At 42.7% G+C, this 13,668-nt stretch overlaps 3 protein-coding genes across 4 annotated transcripts; 2 read left to right on the top strand and 1 right to left on the bottom strand.

Annotated features, from left to right (window-relative positions):
- Nucleotides 1–1,056: 1,056 nt before the first annotated feature.
- On the bottom strand, nt 1,057–5,179 carry LOC112897896 (nuclear nucleic acid-binding protein C1D). 2 transcript variants are annotated; one of them, XM_025966291.1, is made up of 6 exons: nt 4,901–5,179; nt 4,758–4,813; nt 3,602–3,656; nt 3,433–3,513; nt 3,138–3,350; nt 1,057–1,462 (listed from the first exon to the last, which is right to left on the bottom strand). In XM_025966291.1, the coding sequence occupies exons 1-5, from the start codon at nt 5,115–5,117 to the stop codon at nt 3,142–3,144; spliced, it is 618 nt and encodes a 205-aa protein (XP_025822076.1). In that variant the 5' UTR covers nt 5,118–5,179; the 3' UTR covers nt 1,057–1,462; nt 3,138–3,141. The 2 variants fall into 2 exon arrangements, with proteins under 2 accessions (XP_025822076.1, XP_025822077.1); XM_025966292.1 differs by having other exon boundaries at nt 3,134–3,350.
- Nucleotides 5,180–7,316: 2,137 nt separating this feature from the next.
- LOC112897309 (F-box protein SKIP1-like) lies at nt 7,317–10,759 on the top strand. Its single transcript, XM_025965584.1, has 2 exons — nt 7,317–7,813; nt 9,953–10,759. Exons 1-2 carry the CDS (start codon nt 7,428–7,430, stop codon nt 10,524–10,526), a joined length of 960 nt encoding a protein of 319 aa, XP_025821369.1. The 5' UTR covers nt 7,317–7,427; the 3' UTR covers nt 10,527–10,759.
- Nucleotides 10,760–12,097: 1,338 nt separating this feature from the next.
- LOC112897143 lies at nt 12,098–13,119 on the top strand. Its single transcript, XM_025965356.1, has 2 exons — nt 12,098–12,374; nt 12,488–13,119. The coding sequence occupies exons 1-2, from the start codon at nt 12,230–12,232 to the stop codon at nt 12,787–12,789; spliced, it is 447 nt and encodes a 148-aa protein (XP_025821141.1). The 5' UTR covers nt 12,098–12,229; the 3' UTR covers nt 12,790–13,119.
- Nucleotides 13,120–13,668: the final 549 nt, after the last annotated feature.

Raw genomic sequence — 13,668 nt, forward strand, 5'->3', positions numbered from 1 at the left:
TGGGGAGAGCGCAGATGGAGCAGGAGGTTGGGATGACTCAAAGCACCGATTTGGGAACGGGGATAGGCAGATCCATGACGGATCTGGGGTAGCCATAGCGGATCTGGTGGTTCAGAACCCATACGTAGGGAGAGGAGGGGAGGGAGACGAGGGGAGGGAGACATGGACGAGGGGACGCACCTGCTTGCGAAGATCTGGCGGAGAAGAGCTCCCAGCAGAGAGAGGGAGAGAGGAACGAGCACGGGCTGCTGCGGTGAGAATACTCACGGGGAGGTGAGCAAAGCTGAGATCGCTGTCCTGGACCGCGTGGTGCGGTGTTTTTTCCCGGACGGGCTGGTGCAGCATCAACAAAGAATATTCAGAGCATCTAGACCAAGTGGTCCTGGACGAGCCGTTCAAGTACGCGAACCAAACATGTTGACTCTCTACGATTCAGTACGAGCTGGTGCAGGACGATATCCGTTCGCCCAACCAAACACAACCTTAGAGCGGGGGGGCATCGAAGTCATGAACTGAAACCCTAAGAATTGGTAGTGTAGCGTAGCTTTCCATCTTCCTGGCTGCGCCTATATCTCAACAACATGTGATCCTCGATCTGATTCAATCGAGTTCTTATCATCCTTGTTGGTTTACTTCGATTTTCTTTCAATTCCACTTTCCGCTCGTTCCAGTTCCTGACAGTCTCATGATATACATCAGTAACCAGCTATCACCATTAACCTAACACAAGTGCCCATGATCACCGATATACTCAACAAAGGAACTGAACTTTGTAACCTCCGCCAACCTTGAATACAATGCAATTTCGCCATGTCAGGAAGAATGTATTTGAGCTCTCAGAACTGTTTGCTACTTAGGTGTAAATTCCTGCTGTGCAGAGAACCACATACACAACACAAAACAACAGCCTCACATGCATATATACCACAGAAAAACAAAAGCTTCTGCAACCTACCAGCGGTATAAACTCCCCAGAAATGCAAAAATGTTAAGTGATTTCTATCGCGACACATTCTACGCAGGCACACAAGTTCTCAATTGCCACAAGAAAAAGTCTGCAAAAGATGTTCATCCATCAGCATGAATACATTGATTATGTCTTACACAGGTTGAGTACCCCAAAATTGCTGGAGGTCACAAATCTTCCACAGATTGTAATTGACATTCAAATATATGACAACACTCAATATTAGGGGTGCTGCAGCGCACAAACCATATAATTACTCCAACTCCTCTACCAAATAGATAATCAAAATTTTCTTTCCAGACAGGAACTCAGATACAAGATTTGAGGTTAATAGCTCCCAAAACAGAGGAAGCAAGCAAGCATTTGCTCCATTGCCTGTTCCATATACAACAACACAGCACTCTAGGGTTATCTTCATCATCCAGAACTTCTACCTTGCTTTGCATAGCTGATGAATCAGGCATGTGCATGTCACCTGGTTAATATCCATTTTTCCTGAATGGAAACAGAACAAATAGTCAACAGGCCTGAAGAGACCACAACCAAACACAAGCTAGAGTACATGCATAACAAAAACATAGACTTTCATCATGTAGAAGAGAATTTTGTAGAACTCCAGAATGGTTGTGGTACAAGAACAATTGATGTAGGGGCAAGCAGAGTATACTTATTATGTTAAGTTAGAAGAAGACTTTGTTCATGCAACACAGGATATGAACACACATTTGTACCACAGCATAAACAACTCTCCCAAAAACGTGCCCTGCTGCCTTCAATCTCAAGTTGTGCATTTTCAATAGCATGAAAAAATAATTTGTCCACAAAACCACCATTCCAATACGTGGTCCTATCCATTTAATAATAATAAAAATGCCATTTATGATTATACACTTGGCGACAAGAAAAATTATTTCAATCAACCATCACTAAGGCCTCTTTGTTTCAGTGAAAGATGCAGATTATAGCACACATTAGCATTTTTTTTCATCTTGTGATTTTTAAAGCTATGATCCGCAATCCCAGGCTGAAACAAACAAGGCCTTAAATAATTTTCTACCAAGCCTAACTAATTCTCACGTCATGTGCATTTGATGACGTTCAAAATTTATGGAACTGAGATGCACTTGAATGTACAGAAACTATTCATCAGGTATGGAACACAAGAAATAATTGGCTATCGAAAGCAGATGCATGCTCCCTTGTGTGGATACAACATCCACTGACAAGTAAACAAATTGCAATAAACTTGTTATATGTATACCAAGCTCTTGTACAGTTGTACTGCTAGCAACACAGTACTAGGACATGCAAAAATGTGCCTTCACTTGTAAAGCTGACATTATCTGCACAATTAATATGATTTATAACTTTCATCTAAACGCCATACTCATCAATCATAAATGTTAAACCTAACATGACATCTGTATTCCGTATTTAACTATCCAGACCCTGGCAGTGACAACTAGGCAACTGTTTATAGAACATGTGTTTCACTATACATGTCAGCAAAGAATGATTGTGAAGCTAAAAGTTGATCCGAGGGTGCACTTTAACGATAGTAGAGGGACAAACATGCGTTTAACATTTATAAATTCAGATACAGGTACTGAGGTACCTAAATTACATTCTTCTGATTTTTAGCATTAGCAGAGTACAAGAAAAAAAACTATCTAAAACGAAACCTGAAGATATTTGAGTTAGGTAATTTCAGATATTCTCACAAGGATGGCTAACCTCTACAAGGATCTAACATGTACATGCAAGGATGGGGAATTGTGATTTATATTATGTAGAGAAATTCCATGAACTGTGATTTTGTTGCCGTATATACCCTCATGTTAGATGTATTTTACAATGTTGTACAAATCAGCATGTGAATATTACTTTTAACATGTGAGTACAAATCAGCATGTGAGATGGAATTTCTCTACAAGGATCTAACATATACATGCAAGGATGGGGTATTGTGAATTATATTATGTAGAGAAATTCCATGAACTTGGATTTTGTGGCCATATATACCCTCATGTCAGATGTATTTTACAATGTTGTACAAATCAGTATGTGAGCATTACTTTTAACATTTTGTAGGTGTAGCATTACTCATGCAGTAAGAACAAAACTACAGAAGCAGCAATAAATTCTTGATATCTTGACAAAACTAACATACTGATCTAGTCCTCATCTTCATCAGGAATGAGTCTAACAGGACCCTTCACCCTGCTATCACTATTCCCAATAAGTTCCTGAGCAGCCTTTGCAAGGAACTCTTCCGCAGCAGCACGAACAGACTTCTTTTCAGGCAAAGGCTCAGGCTTTCTCTTCTGCCCAGACCAGCCCCTTCTTTCTCCTCTACTGATTGCCTGCATGCTTCTCTTCTGATCTGAAACAACAAAAAAAAACCTCAAATCCAAGCCATAATAACTGAAAAATCCACCACACAAATTTAATATTTAAATATGTACCAGATGTCAGGTGGGAAAGTGAGTGTCCAATGAACCTTGCTGCTGCTTGTGCATTCAGTGTAGTAGTAGGGTGAAGTGGTGCTGCAATTGAGTTCAGGTGGTAACTGGGTACCAGCATTGCATATCTATGAATAAACTATGAATACACATGAAAAGCACAGGGCAGTACCCTTGTCCCAATCCTCAAATCGATCTAACTTCTCTTGCCACAGGCTTAACCTCTCCTGCAAAGAAAAGAATCAGAGCTCAGGAAAAAAAAAACTATCAACTGAAGAGCTAGACTAATTGACAAATACAGAGATTGCATTTCCACTTCAAGTAGTGGCCATGTAGACTCCAACAAACAATCGTAAACATCAAAACTTTCTCCCAGTCCAGGTAGCAGAATAGTTGAAAAGATATGAGCATTGAATTGATGTGGCTAAATAGAATTCTCCACTCAAGGATTACAAAATATCATTTTCTTTCTTTTAACATATAACTTTGAACAGAATACGTGACAGCATACATAGACTGAATTTTCCAAATCATGGTATATTCAAATAGAATTCTTCATTCAAGAATTGCCGTTATCAAAAGTTTTCTCAATAAATTAAATTTCTGACAGAACTAGAACAAATGGTTGACAAAAATGAAAAAAAATTCGATTTAAGATGCCCTCACACAGAATCCCATATCACAAGTCATATTACTAATGTCCAGCTTTCACTTAATTATTTTTGTTGTTGGTCTTGCTGATTGCTTTGTTGCTCATTCTTTGTGCAGCTTGCTGCTTGGGAGAAGAGAAAGGATGGCAAGAACAACTGGAAAGGGGAGAATGTATGGTACAACAGCTCAACGAAAGTATGTATATGCTACTAAATTTTGCTGTCAAGGTATGTTTAGGATATGTCTATGGCGCCACCCCACCGCGCGCCTTATAGCCTAGGTGTTGTGAGGGGTCTAGGTCACCACGAGTTGCCTTAGCACCTTAAGAACCATGATCCCTATGACCACAAATACTAAAACTTTCTGCCATGCAAATTCTACAGTAAAAGGGCAATAACAGCAAATTAAGCTAAACACTGAACCATGTCAAAGGCGATATTACAACGATAGAAGCTCTGTTCGGATCCACAAAAAGCTACTGTAAAACTAAGCGCATGTTCAATAAGCCCAAGCTAAAGTGCTCCACCCTCACGCTCAATGCTCCAAGGCAATTATTTACACGAAGTACACCCATCTTTGTTCCAGTCAATAACATTGACATGTAATTCCTACTTCAAGCGCATCCCGAAACAAAACACTTCGAAAGATTGAGAATTTCATAGCTCGGAGGAGCTTACAAACTCCTTTCTGATGGGATGCTCGTCGGGGTCAATTCCCGAACACCTTAGACGCACTGCAAAAATCCACAAAAAGAGACCTTTAATGAGAAAAGATAAAAGAGCTAAACTCACGCAACGAGAAGGGGAAGCGCCGACGGTACCCGCTAAGAGGGAGGTGGCGGCCTGCGCCACGGCTAGGAAGGCGCGCGCCCGTAGCAGGGGCGGGAGCTCGGCGACGGCGTAGGGGTCCTCCGCCGCCGCAGCGAGCAGCTGGGATAGGTGGTCACCGACAGACTCGGCGGCCGCGAGCGTATCCTCGGCGGCGGATACCACAGAAGGCGGAACCGCCGAGGCGGCGTCGGCGGAGGTGGAGGCCATGGTTTGGGCAGATTTAGACGGCGGCGAAGAGTTCAGGGAAGCGGGTCGTTTGGGTGCACGGTTAAAAGGATGTATTAGGGTTGGAACCGGGTCCTTGGGTAATCCAAGGTTTATGGATATACTCGGGCGGTTACTTTGTCAAAAAGCCGATCCAAATATTGAAACTTTGACTATCAAAAGTAATCTCTGTTTACTCAAATTTTTTAAACTTTGCCTATCAGTTCTAACCTCCATTTATATCTACTCATAAGGCTGAGTCCAGTGGTGGGGGAGATATCTCCCCGCCACGTCAGCTCTCACCCTCAGTCTCACCCCACTCTCACCCAACCCCTCCATGCACAGGCTACAGTGCCAGCTCTCACTTCTCTCTTCTTCGCGCTCTATCAGCTATCAGTTAGTTGGCGCTACGAAAACACTTCGTTGAATGACGTGTTGTTAATATTTCTCTCATGCCTTTTCTCGTTCATGGTTCGATATTCTGGTGTCCTGAGCGTAGAGGAACCACACCAATCCATCCCGAATTTGGTGGTTAAACTCTACTGCGATGACGATACTGTAGGGGAGGTCCTACGGCAAAATAGCTCGATGCCAGAATGATAAAAAGCTTAACACCTCTTATTTGATTTTTTCACTATTTTGAAATACGAAAAAGATCTTTCATTTCTTCCATTCGCAGTAATCGTTGGTTTTGTCCAATTCCTTCAATCATCACTGTTTTGTTCTGTAATTTCTAATATTTTAACTTAAAGGAAGGGCTTTTCTAATATCTGGTCTATGTTGTTGGAGTTCCGCATGTCTTTTCTACCTCTCTCCGGATAGGGACTTACCTCTCGTCCTGTTTTCAGATTCCCTTTCAGGGGATTAGGGTCAGCTTTTCTTTTCCAAATTTAATTATTTTAACCTCGGCGTGGACTAATAGAAACACGCCACGTCACTCCCACCCCACCCCTCTCGCCCGACACCAGCGCGCCGCCTCGCTGCCGCCCGCCTACCGCCCCCGCGCACCTGCCAATGCGGGCGAGAACGGGGCGATAGCGCCCGCTCCCGCCCGGCGAGACTACTCCTGCCTCTCTCCCTCTCGCCTGCCTCTCGCCTCACTCTCGCCTGGGCTGGGCCGACAGGGGGGCGGTACCGCCCCCCATTGGCACCAGCCTTAGGAGTAGTAGTTAGATGCGCAATTTTAACCCCACATCTTGTCCTAAACAAATTATAAAGAATTAGAGGGGGTTGAGCTTGCATTGAGTGGTTCCTTGCGCCCCTCTCACGCTGGCAGCCCAGGTTGGATCCTCGGAGCTGGCACGGGGAGGCTCCTCTGCTAACCTTTCTTCTGAAAAAATATAAAAAATTAGTATATACATGAAACTTCCTCATAAATATATTTATGATGAAATATATTGTATTAGTATTGTATAATTTTAAGTATCATGAAAGAAATCAAGCGATCAATTTTGCTACAGTAATTTGTTACTCCCTCCATCCTAAATTATTGATCATTTGAGCTTTCTAGATGTATAAATTTTGCTATGTCTAGATTCACAGCAAAACTTATGTATTTAGAAAAGAAAATTCAACATTTCTTTTTACAAGATTCAACATTTTAGACAATCTAGTCCAATACTTTACATAAAATGTTGATCTATTGAATTGTAAATGTTGGCATAGGTCTTTGGAAATGCTGATTCTTTTTAAAAATAAGGAATATACATATTGAATCTTATTTTATTGTATTATTTATAAACAATATTATAGTTCAAACGGATTTGGAAAAAGATATATGGTCTAGGAGAAAAGTTTGTTTGAAGTTTTGGAACCTAAGTAATAACTCACGATTCGCACCAGTTTCATCTAATCAACTATGGGCACGTGTCCCAACTCAACATATGCACGTGCGTCCGCAAAACCGGTTTTGGCACCCGCATTCACTTCGTGCTCCACGTGTCAGCCATCGGATTGATTGCACGAATATCAAATATTGGTAGATGTAAAAGTATATTTTTTGCCGAAGATGTATAGGAATGCTGCTTTTCAGGTTCCTCGAAGAAGTAAAAGAAACGGGAGGAGACGAAGAAAAAGCCAGGCTGCCGGGTCAGGCCCAATTGCTTGCTAAAAGACCAGCTAACGTGAGCCCATGAATGTTTCAAAAAAAGAAAAATATGTGGGCCCATGAATGCCACAAAGCTCTCTTGCGGTCTTGCGGCGTGCCACTGTCACTGCAGATTGCTTCTTCGTTCTTCCAGTTCCACCCTTTGGAAGCTTTGGTTGCCGCAAAACAGGTAGAGGGGGGGAACGCAGAGAACCCTAGCCAGCCAGATGGCGACCGGCGGGCTGGCCAGCGGCGAGGAGTCGGCGGCGCCGGCGTCGGAGGAGGAGCGGGACTGGTCGGAGATGACGCCGGTGTGCCTGGCGGAGGCGTTCTCGCGTCTGGCGCTGGAGGACCTGTGGCGGGGCGCCATGGCGTGCTGCCGCTCCTGGCGTGATGCCGCGCGGTCCCGCCCGGGGCTCTTCGCGGCTCTCGACCTCGAGCCCGGGTTCGCGGAGTCGACCCCCGGCGCCGAGGCGGCCGCGTGGTGGACGCCCGCCTTCCAGCGCCGCGTCGACGCCATGCTCCGCTCCGCCGCCACGCTCGCCGCGGGGGAGCTTCGCGAAGTCCGCGTCAGGCACTGCTCCGACGACGGGCTCTCTTTCGCCGCCGAGAGGTACGTGGGATCTTTGATTTGTGAGAAATTGATGCCTCATGGGTGTGGCGTGATGACCTCAAGCTCTCCCATGACGAAATGTTTGAGCAAGATTGAGGCTTTTCCCCCGGCATGTATTGGTAGACCTACTGAATCCCCGTGATCTGATTAGATGCTCAGATTAGCTGGAATGATGCATATGCAATTTATTGTGCATGTTAGTGCCTTAAATTTGTGGACCTGCAAAAAAAAATTGTGGAGGTTCCTTTCTCGGCTGTTTCAGTTCTCAAATTTTTATCTTTCATAAAAAGGAGAAATTGTGCAGGAAACCAACAAACCAAGTTATAGTCTTTGTTCATGTATTGTCATTTATTAGCTTTTTAGCCAATTTCTCACTAGAACTAATAGATTGACGGAAGTATAAAACATGAGTTGAAGCAAAGAGGAAATCTTTGAAATGGGATACTTCGAAGAGGCCAGTGGTGTATGGTGGGGTTTTATTGCACTGAGGATGGAGCTACAAATGTTTGTATCTCATTCTGAACATTTGCGGGATTTGAAAGAAATGTGCACTGAAGATTCTAATGATATTCTTGGGATGGAGAAAGGTGACCACTTTCTCCAAATTCCTAAATGACCAAACAGTCCATGTTGCTGAAGGTCTTGATCATTTCTAGGAACACAATTTATGGGTTTTATCTCCAAAAAATGGGACTTAAACAAGCATATTCCTTCCAATTAATACATTTTTATGTATAAACCCGAAACCGGGGGATACATTCATTTTTCTTACAGTACAGCTGAAGCTTTCGAGGAAAGAGATCTTGTGAACTAAGTCCAGACTTCCAAACGGCTTTGAGGATTATTTATGTTTTGGGCACCAATTTTTGGATCATGTTCAATGGTGACTAGACTTATTAGGGCACAATAGTCTTGTATATTCTTGATTCAATATTTTCTAGTGTATGCTGTTTTGTTTTACTCATTTTCATGTTTGATAAGCTTAATGGAAACTATATTGTTTGCAACCAAACTTGAGTCTTGACAGTTTTGTCTGGTAGAGTTGGATTCATACAAGTTAATCAAATAAGTCTTCATTATTGAAGTTTTTGGTAGATTGTGGTCTGGATACTAAAAAAGCATGGGTACCTCCACACCATATAGCTGATTTCTGGCACATAACAGTTTGTGAATGTCTTAGGATAAAGGGTGGGAAGTGGAAACAGGTGCCGCATCAATTTCTATTGCCACATGGATGAGATGCCACAAAAAACATTTTTTTGGCATACATGGGTAAATATACACTTTGAAGGACCAAAACAGTTTTCAAGTTGATGGATCTACCTGGACTAAACATACAAGTTTACAGACCTGAGATACCGCATCTTTCCTATTATACATGTGTTACATGTGTAGAGTATCCTTGATGGGGGCTTGTTATATGATTGTGAATACAAGTTGTGCTAATGCTACGATGTTTTCTGGCAAAACATATACATTAATATGCACAAAAGTATTGATATTGACCTCATGAAAATGATATTACTATAATCAGAATGAAGCAAACAGCATATAAATATGTCATTGTTAAGCTTTTCAAGTAAATGCAATGGTATTTATCTGAAGTAAATTCAAGTAAATAAAGTATACAGTTACTGTGCAGTTTATATATTGTTGTTTTCTTTCCAGTTCTTTTATGGTGAAATTGATAATTGCTTTTACTAAAATGATATTGCCTCAGTCTACTGAAAATCTTCTCTTAAGAGTTAAGTTTAACCTTGTTTAGTCTGCTGTGTTATGTGAGAAGCATCATGTTATCTTTATTTTGTCCTGAAGTTATGTAGCTTGAATCCTGCTAATCTAGCTATTTTAGATTGTCCCATCTTATAGCCAAATATCCATCCTAGCTTATTTGCTGTTTTTGTTGGGAATGTAGCCTCAGCAACAGAGAATGAAAGATGCCTTGTTCTGGTCCATATACCTAAAGTAGTTCCTATTGCTGTTTCTATATTTGTATTTTGCATGCCATCATGGGTGAGTCATTCTGGTGCTATTCCTTTACTTAAATTTTTGTTGTCTTATGTATTCTGTAATCTGTACCATATTTTCACTTAGATTGAAAGTGTTAATCTGAGCTCTAAGTGACTTAATCATGCGCAGGTCTCCAAGTCTTAGTATCCTTTCCATCAGAACAAGCCCGGCTGTAACTGATCGATCAATGCTCATTGTTGGAGCATGCTGCACCATGCTTACAGAATTGGACATCAGCAACTGCTATGAGGTTTCATACAAGTCACTGGAAGTTATTGGCCAGAGCTGTCAGAATCTCAGGGTCCTCAAGCGGAATATATTCAACTGGATTGACCCATCAGAACATGTCGGAATAGTTCCCGAGGACTACCTAAGAGAATGCCCCCAAGATGGTGACAGGGAAGCCGTTACGATATCCAAGTTCATGCCAAAGCTGAAAATTCTCGAGCTAAGGTTCTCAAAGCTGACTGCTGTCGGTCTCAACTCAATCCCTGGAGGATGCAAGGAACTGGAGGTCCTGGACCTGTTTGGCTGTGCGAATCTGACAAGCCGGGGGATAGATCAGGCTGCTGCTAACCTGAAAAATCTGGAAACACTTGTGAAGCCCAACATCTACATACCTAGGTCCTCCTTCCATATGGGGAGGTATGGCCACTGGCAGTTATATGACGAGAGGTTCCAGACAAATGTATTTCAGATATGATTATAGCGTCAGGTTTCACGTCAGGTGTCCCTTGGATCTATGGTTTGTGCTCTATAATATAGGTTGTATGTATCTGTGCACAAAATAATAATAATGATGTGTGGTGTTATTTATTTCTTTTCACATCATTTTTGTACAGATGGTTCTGCTCCAGTTATTCGTAAAGTTAGTATGGTTTTATTTTAACTTAGTACCCAATTACCAATATATGGTTGCAAGAAATATTTCCCTCTCTTCCATCTTTCTCTTTGGTTCTGAGAAGATAGTGGATATTTATCATCTATGAGGTGAAAACAACATTCTGTACGAGGAATTATGGGTATGGAACTCTTGAGTTGACAATAATCAGTTCATCTTATTTTTTGGGGTGAATAGTCTATTTGCCTTAACTCTACACTATTGTGCTTTGGTTCATCCTGGAATAATGCCACAAATTGTTCTCCTGTAACATGGTTTGCTTATTCGGTGCTGATTCAAGGGCATCTTTCGTGCTTTGGTGTCATCCTACTGGCCCTTCGCCGCACCTGACGGTGACCACTTGATGCCGTTACCGGTCATGTTCATGTCATGTGCACCAAATCTGATGCGTTGTTTCGGATAGATAACGAAGTGCCTTTCAGCCGGTTGGGATCCGTCTCGCTGTTTAGAAATTTAATTTATGTCCTCCTTTTCTGACCACAAATACATCTGTTTGGAACAGAAATGACTTAAGACCTTGAGGAATGCTCCGCGGTCTTCTTTATTATGGACCAGAGAGCTGTAGAGTGTAAAGAGTGGCCCAAGTTTCAATCCCCAATTTATATTTTGCAGAGCTGAACAGAAAAATGGGAATTGGATACCCTTCTTTATCTGAAATCTTCCCTGTAAAGACCACCTTTGCCTTCCCTTTTGATATCACACTATCTTTTTCAGAAAGACGGACGCTAACTCTAGAGAACTTGTAACTTGAATCTTACTCAAACAGCTGATGAATTCCCATGATCGAGGTAGTATTGATGGGCATCATCCAAAATATTTAACTAAATTAGTAAATTTCTTACATGTTTTGCTGAAAATTTATTTGCATTTACGTGGTCATCCTTTCCTTCCTGTTAACGATCTGCACTACAATTCAGTGAAAACTACATGCCATGATGAAAAGAACAATGTATCCGTACCTTTGTTTGGGCAAGTCACGGACGAAAGGTGAAAACCAGTTAACTGACTTTACGCTACAGTGTGGATGAGATCTGGCAAGCAAAGGCCCTGGTCCATGGAGCACCAAGCAAAAATCTGCACCCACCACATGCAACAAAGCCACCACATCTGCACATTGCAATTCCATCTGTCCCTCTTTTCCCCAACAGCACATCATTGATGCCCAAAGGCGTGCAAACAAAAAAAAAATACAGGTTCCAAAATCAGCAATCTTTATTGGGATTTAGGTCCCATTAGGACCTGAACCATCCCTACTAATCTTAATTCATATGTAACCCAAGGGTGAGTAACAAGAACAAAAGAACAGCCCCATTCAAATAGTTTGCTGGTCTTTTCAGAATGTCTGCCGTCCAAAAAAGCCCAACTGAATCAGGTGCCATCTTGCCAAATAAGTTGGTGACCTTATCTTAGTACCTGCAGCTTCTGTGCTAGAGTTATAAGAGGAGTCTTCGCAGACGCTCCACATCAGAGCTGAATTGCTGCTTCTGGTGACAGTCCATCACAAGATGAAGAAAGGCATCCTTGCACTGTCTCTCCTCTTCCTCCTCACCCTTGCCTCCAAGGGTTCATGGTGTGCAGCTGAGAGAAGCGCCGGAGTATCCGTGGGGCATCGTCTCAGGCCTCATCTCCAGATACAAGAAGAATTGCATGGTCAGTTTTTCCTCTCCCTTCTCAATTGGTGTTTCAGCTCATGCCATGATTGTGATGGTTGTCCTGTGGAGAGTTACTTCTGAGAGACTGCTTGGATTGTTCATGAACTGAAGGCAAGAAGGACCTGGAGATCCAGAGCCCCAGCAGGAGGCTTGGGTTTGGGCACGAGGTGAGCACGGTGGAGATGAAGCATCAAAGGAGGATGGTCACCGGGCATAAGGGCGGCAGCGTGGGTGGAGGAGGCGGCGCGGGCGGCGCCGCCGCGGGCGCGGGTGGCCGGACCGTGGGCGGCGGGGGCACCGTGACGAGGCCGCACAACAACAAGAACGGCGCGGCGGCGCTGCCGGTGCCGGTGGCGTCCGTCCTGGCGCTGGCTCTCGGCTGTGGCGTTGCTCTTTCAGCCTTCAGCTTCTGAAGCTCTTTGCCGTCTTCAGAGCTGATATCAGCATCTGTGAGTTACATTAGTAGTGTGCTAATTTCTCGATTTGTTTGTTATTATACAGTGTGTAATGTCCAACGGAGTATCTGTCAGTACTTCACTAAACTGTTCAGGACCGTTGTCATGTCCACTTGATTCTTCTTTTTTCAGTTTTCTCTGTTTTTTTGTCTCGGGAAATTTCACATGGCTCTATGAAAGTCATGTGAAATTTTCTGATTTTATATGGAAACCCAATGTTCTTCTCGGATTGGTCATTATGTGACTTACAATATCAACTTATATCAATATCAATCTTTGATTGTTTTATAATTCAATTTCAAGTCAAGCATTATTTGATGACCTTGAGGACTAAGTTGGATAGGTAGGGGCATAGGGCTTAGTGAGATATGTAATGGTTCAGTATAGTTGAATAGGCTGTAACGAAGCCCCATTATCTTTTTTGGCGGAATATAAGGGTAGGCTTTCGCGGACGTGTGCACGTATTTCGTTAACAGAAAAAACATGCCCCTCAAAAAGTAATATTCTCTTGCGCACAAGAGGACAAGGTGCGCGGCCAATTGCAGAAAGTGCACTACTGAACCCACAAAACATCGCTGTCGTGCAAACCGGAATTTGGCGCGTGTGAACCGTTCAGTTGCTTGCCAGTACTTCTATTCTTTCTTTATTCTCTGTTATCCGTGGAGAATTTTCCCTGTTTATTAATTGAAAAGGAAACGTTTTCTTTTCTAAAGTTATACTAAAACCTGATTGGTTGGTTTTTAAATGGAACCTTGTTGGCTCTAAAATAAATGAAAACATTATTACAAACTATACATCTATGAGCAACAGCAAGTGCCTGGTGTCACAATCTAGTCC

The sequence above is a fragment of the Panicum hallii genome, chromosome 6 (genome assembly GCF_002211085.1).
Source record: "Panicum hallii strain FIL2 chromosome 6, PHallii_v3.1, whole genome shotgun sequence".
In the NCBI taxonomy this organism is placed as follows: Eukaryota; Viridiplantae; Streptophyta; class Magnoliopsida; order Poales; family Poaceae; genus Panicum; species Panicum hallii.

Bases quoted from the DNA above. Each gene is read 5' to 3' on its own strand.
- LOC112897896 (XM_025966291.1), bottom strand. From the start codon at position 5,117: ATGGCCTCCACCTCCGCCGACGCCGCCTCGGCGGTTCCGCCTTCTGTG. The intron at 3,514-3,601 runs GTACTGCCCTGT...ACTCAATTGCAG, and splicing joins ATTTGAGGATTGGGACAAGG to CACCACTTCACCCTACTACT. The intron at 3,351-3,432 runs GTACATATTTAA...TTGTTGTTTCAG, and splicing joins ACTTTCCCACCTGACATCTG to ATCAGAAGAGAAGCATGCAG.
- LOC112897309 (XM_025965584.1), top strand. From the start codon at position 7,428: ATGGCGACCGGCGGGCTGGCCAGCGGCGAGGAGTCGGCGGCGCCGGCG. The intron at 7,814-9,952 runs GTACGTGGGATC...AATCATGCGCAG, and splicing joins CTCTCTTTCGCCGCCGAGAG to GTCTCCAAGTCTTAGTATCC.
- LOC112897143 (XM_025965356.1), top strand. From the start codon at position 12,230: ATGAAGAAAGGCATCCTTGCACTGTCTCTCCTCTTCCTCCTCACCCTT. The intron at 12,375-12,487 runs GTCAGTTTTTCC...CATGAACTGAAG, and splicing joins GATACAAGAAGAATTGCATG to GCAAGAAGGACCTGGAGATC.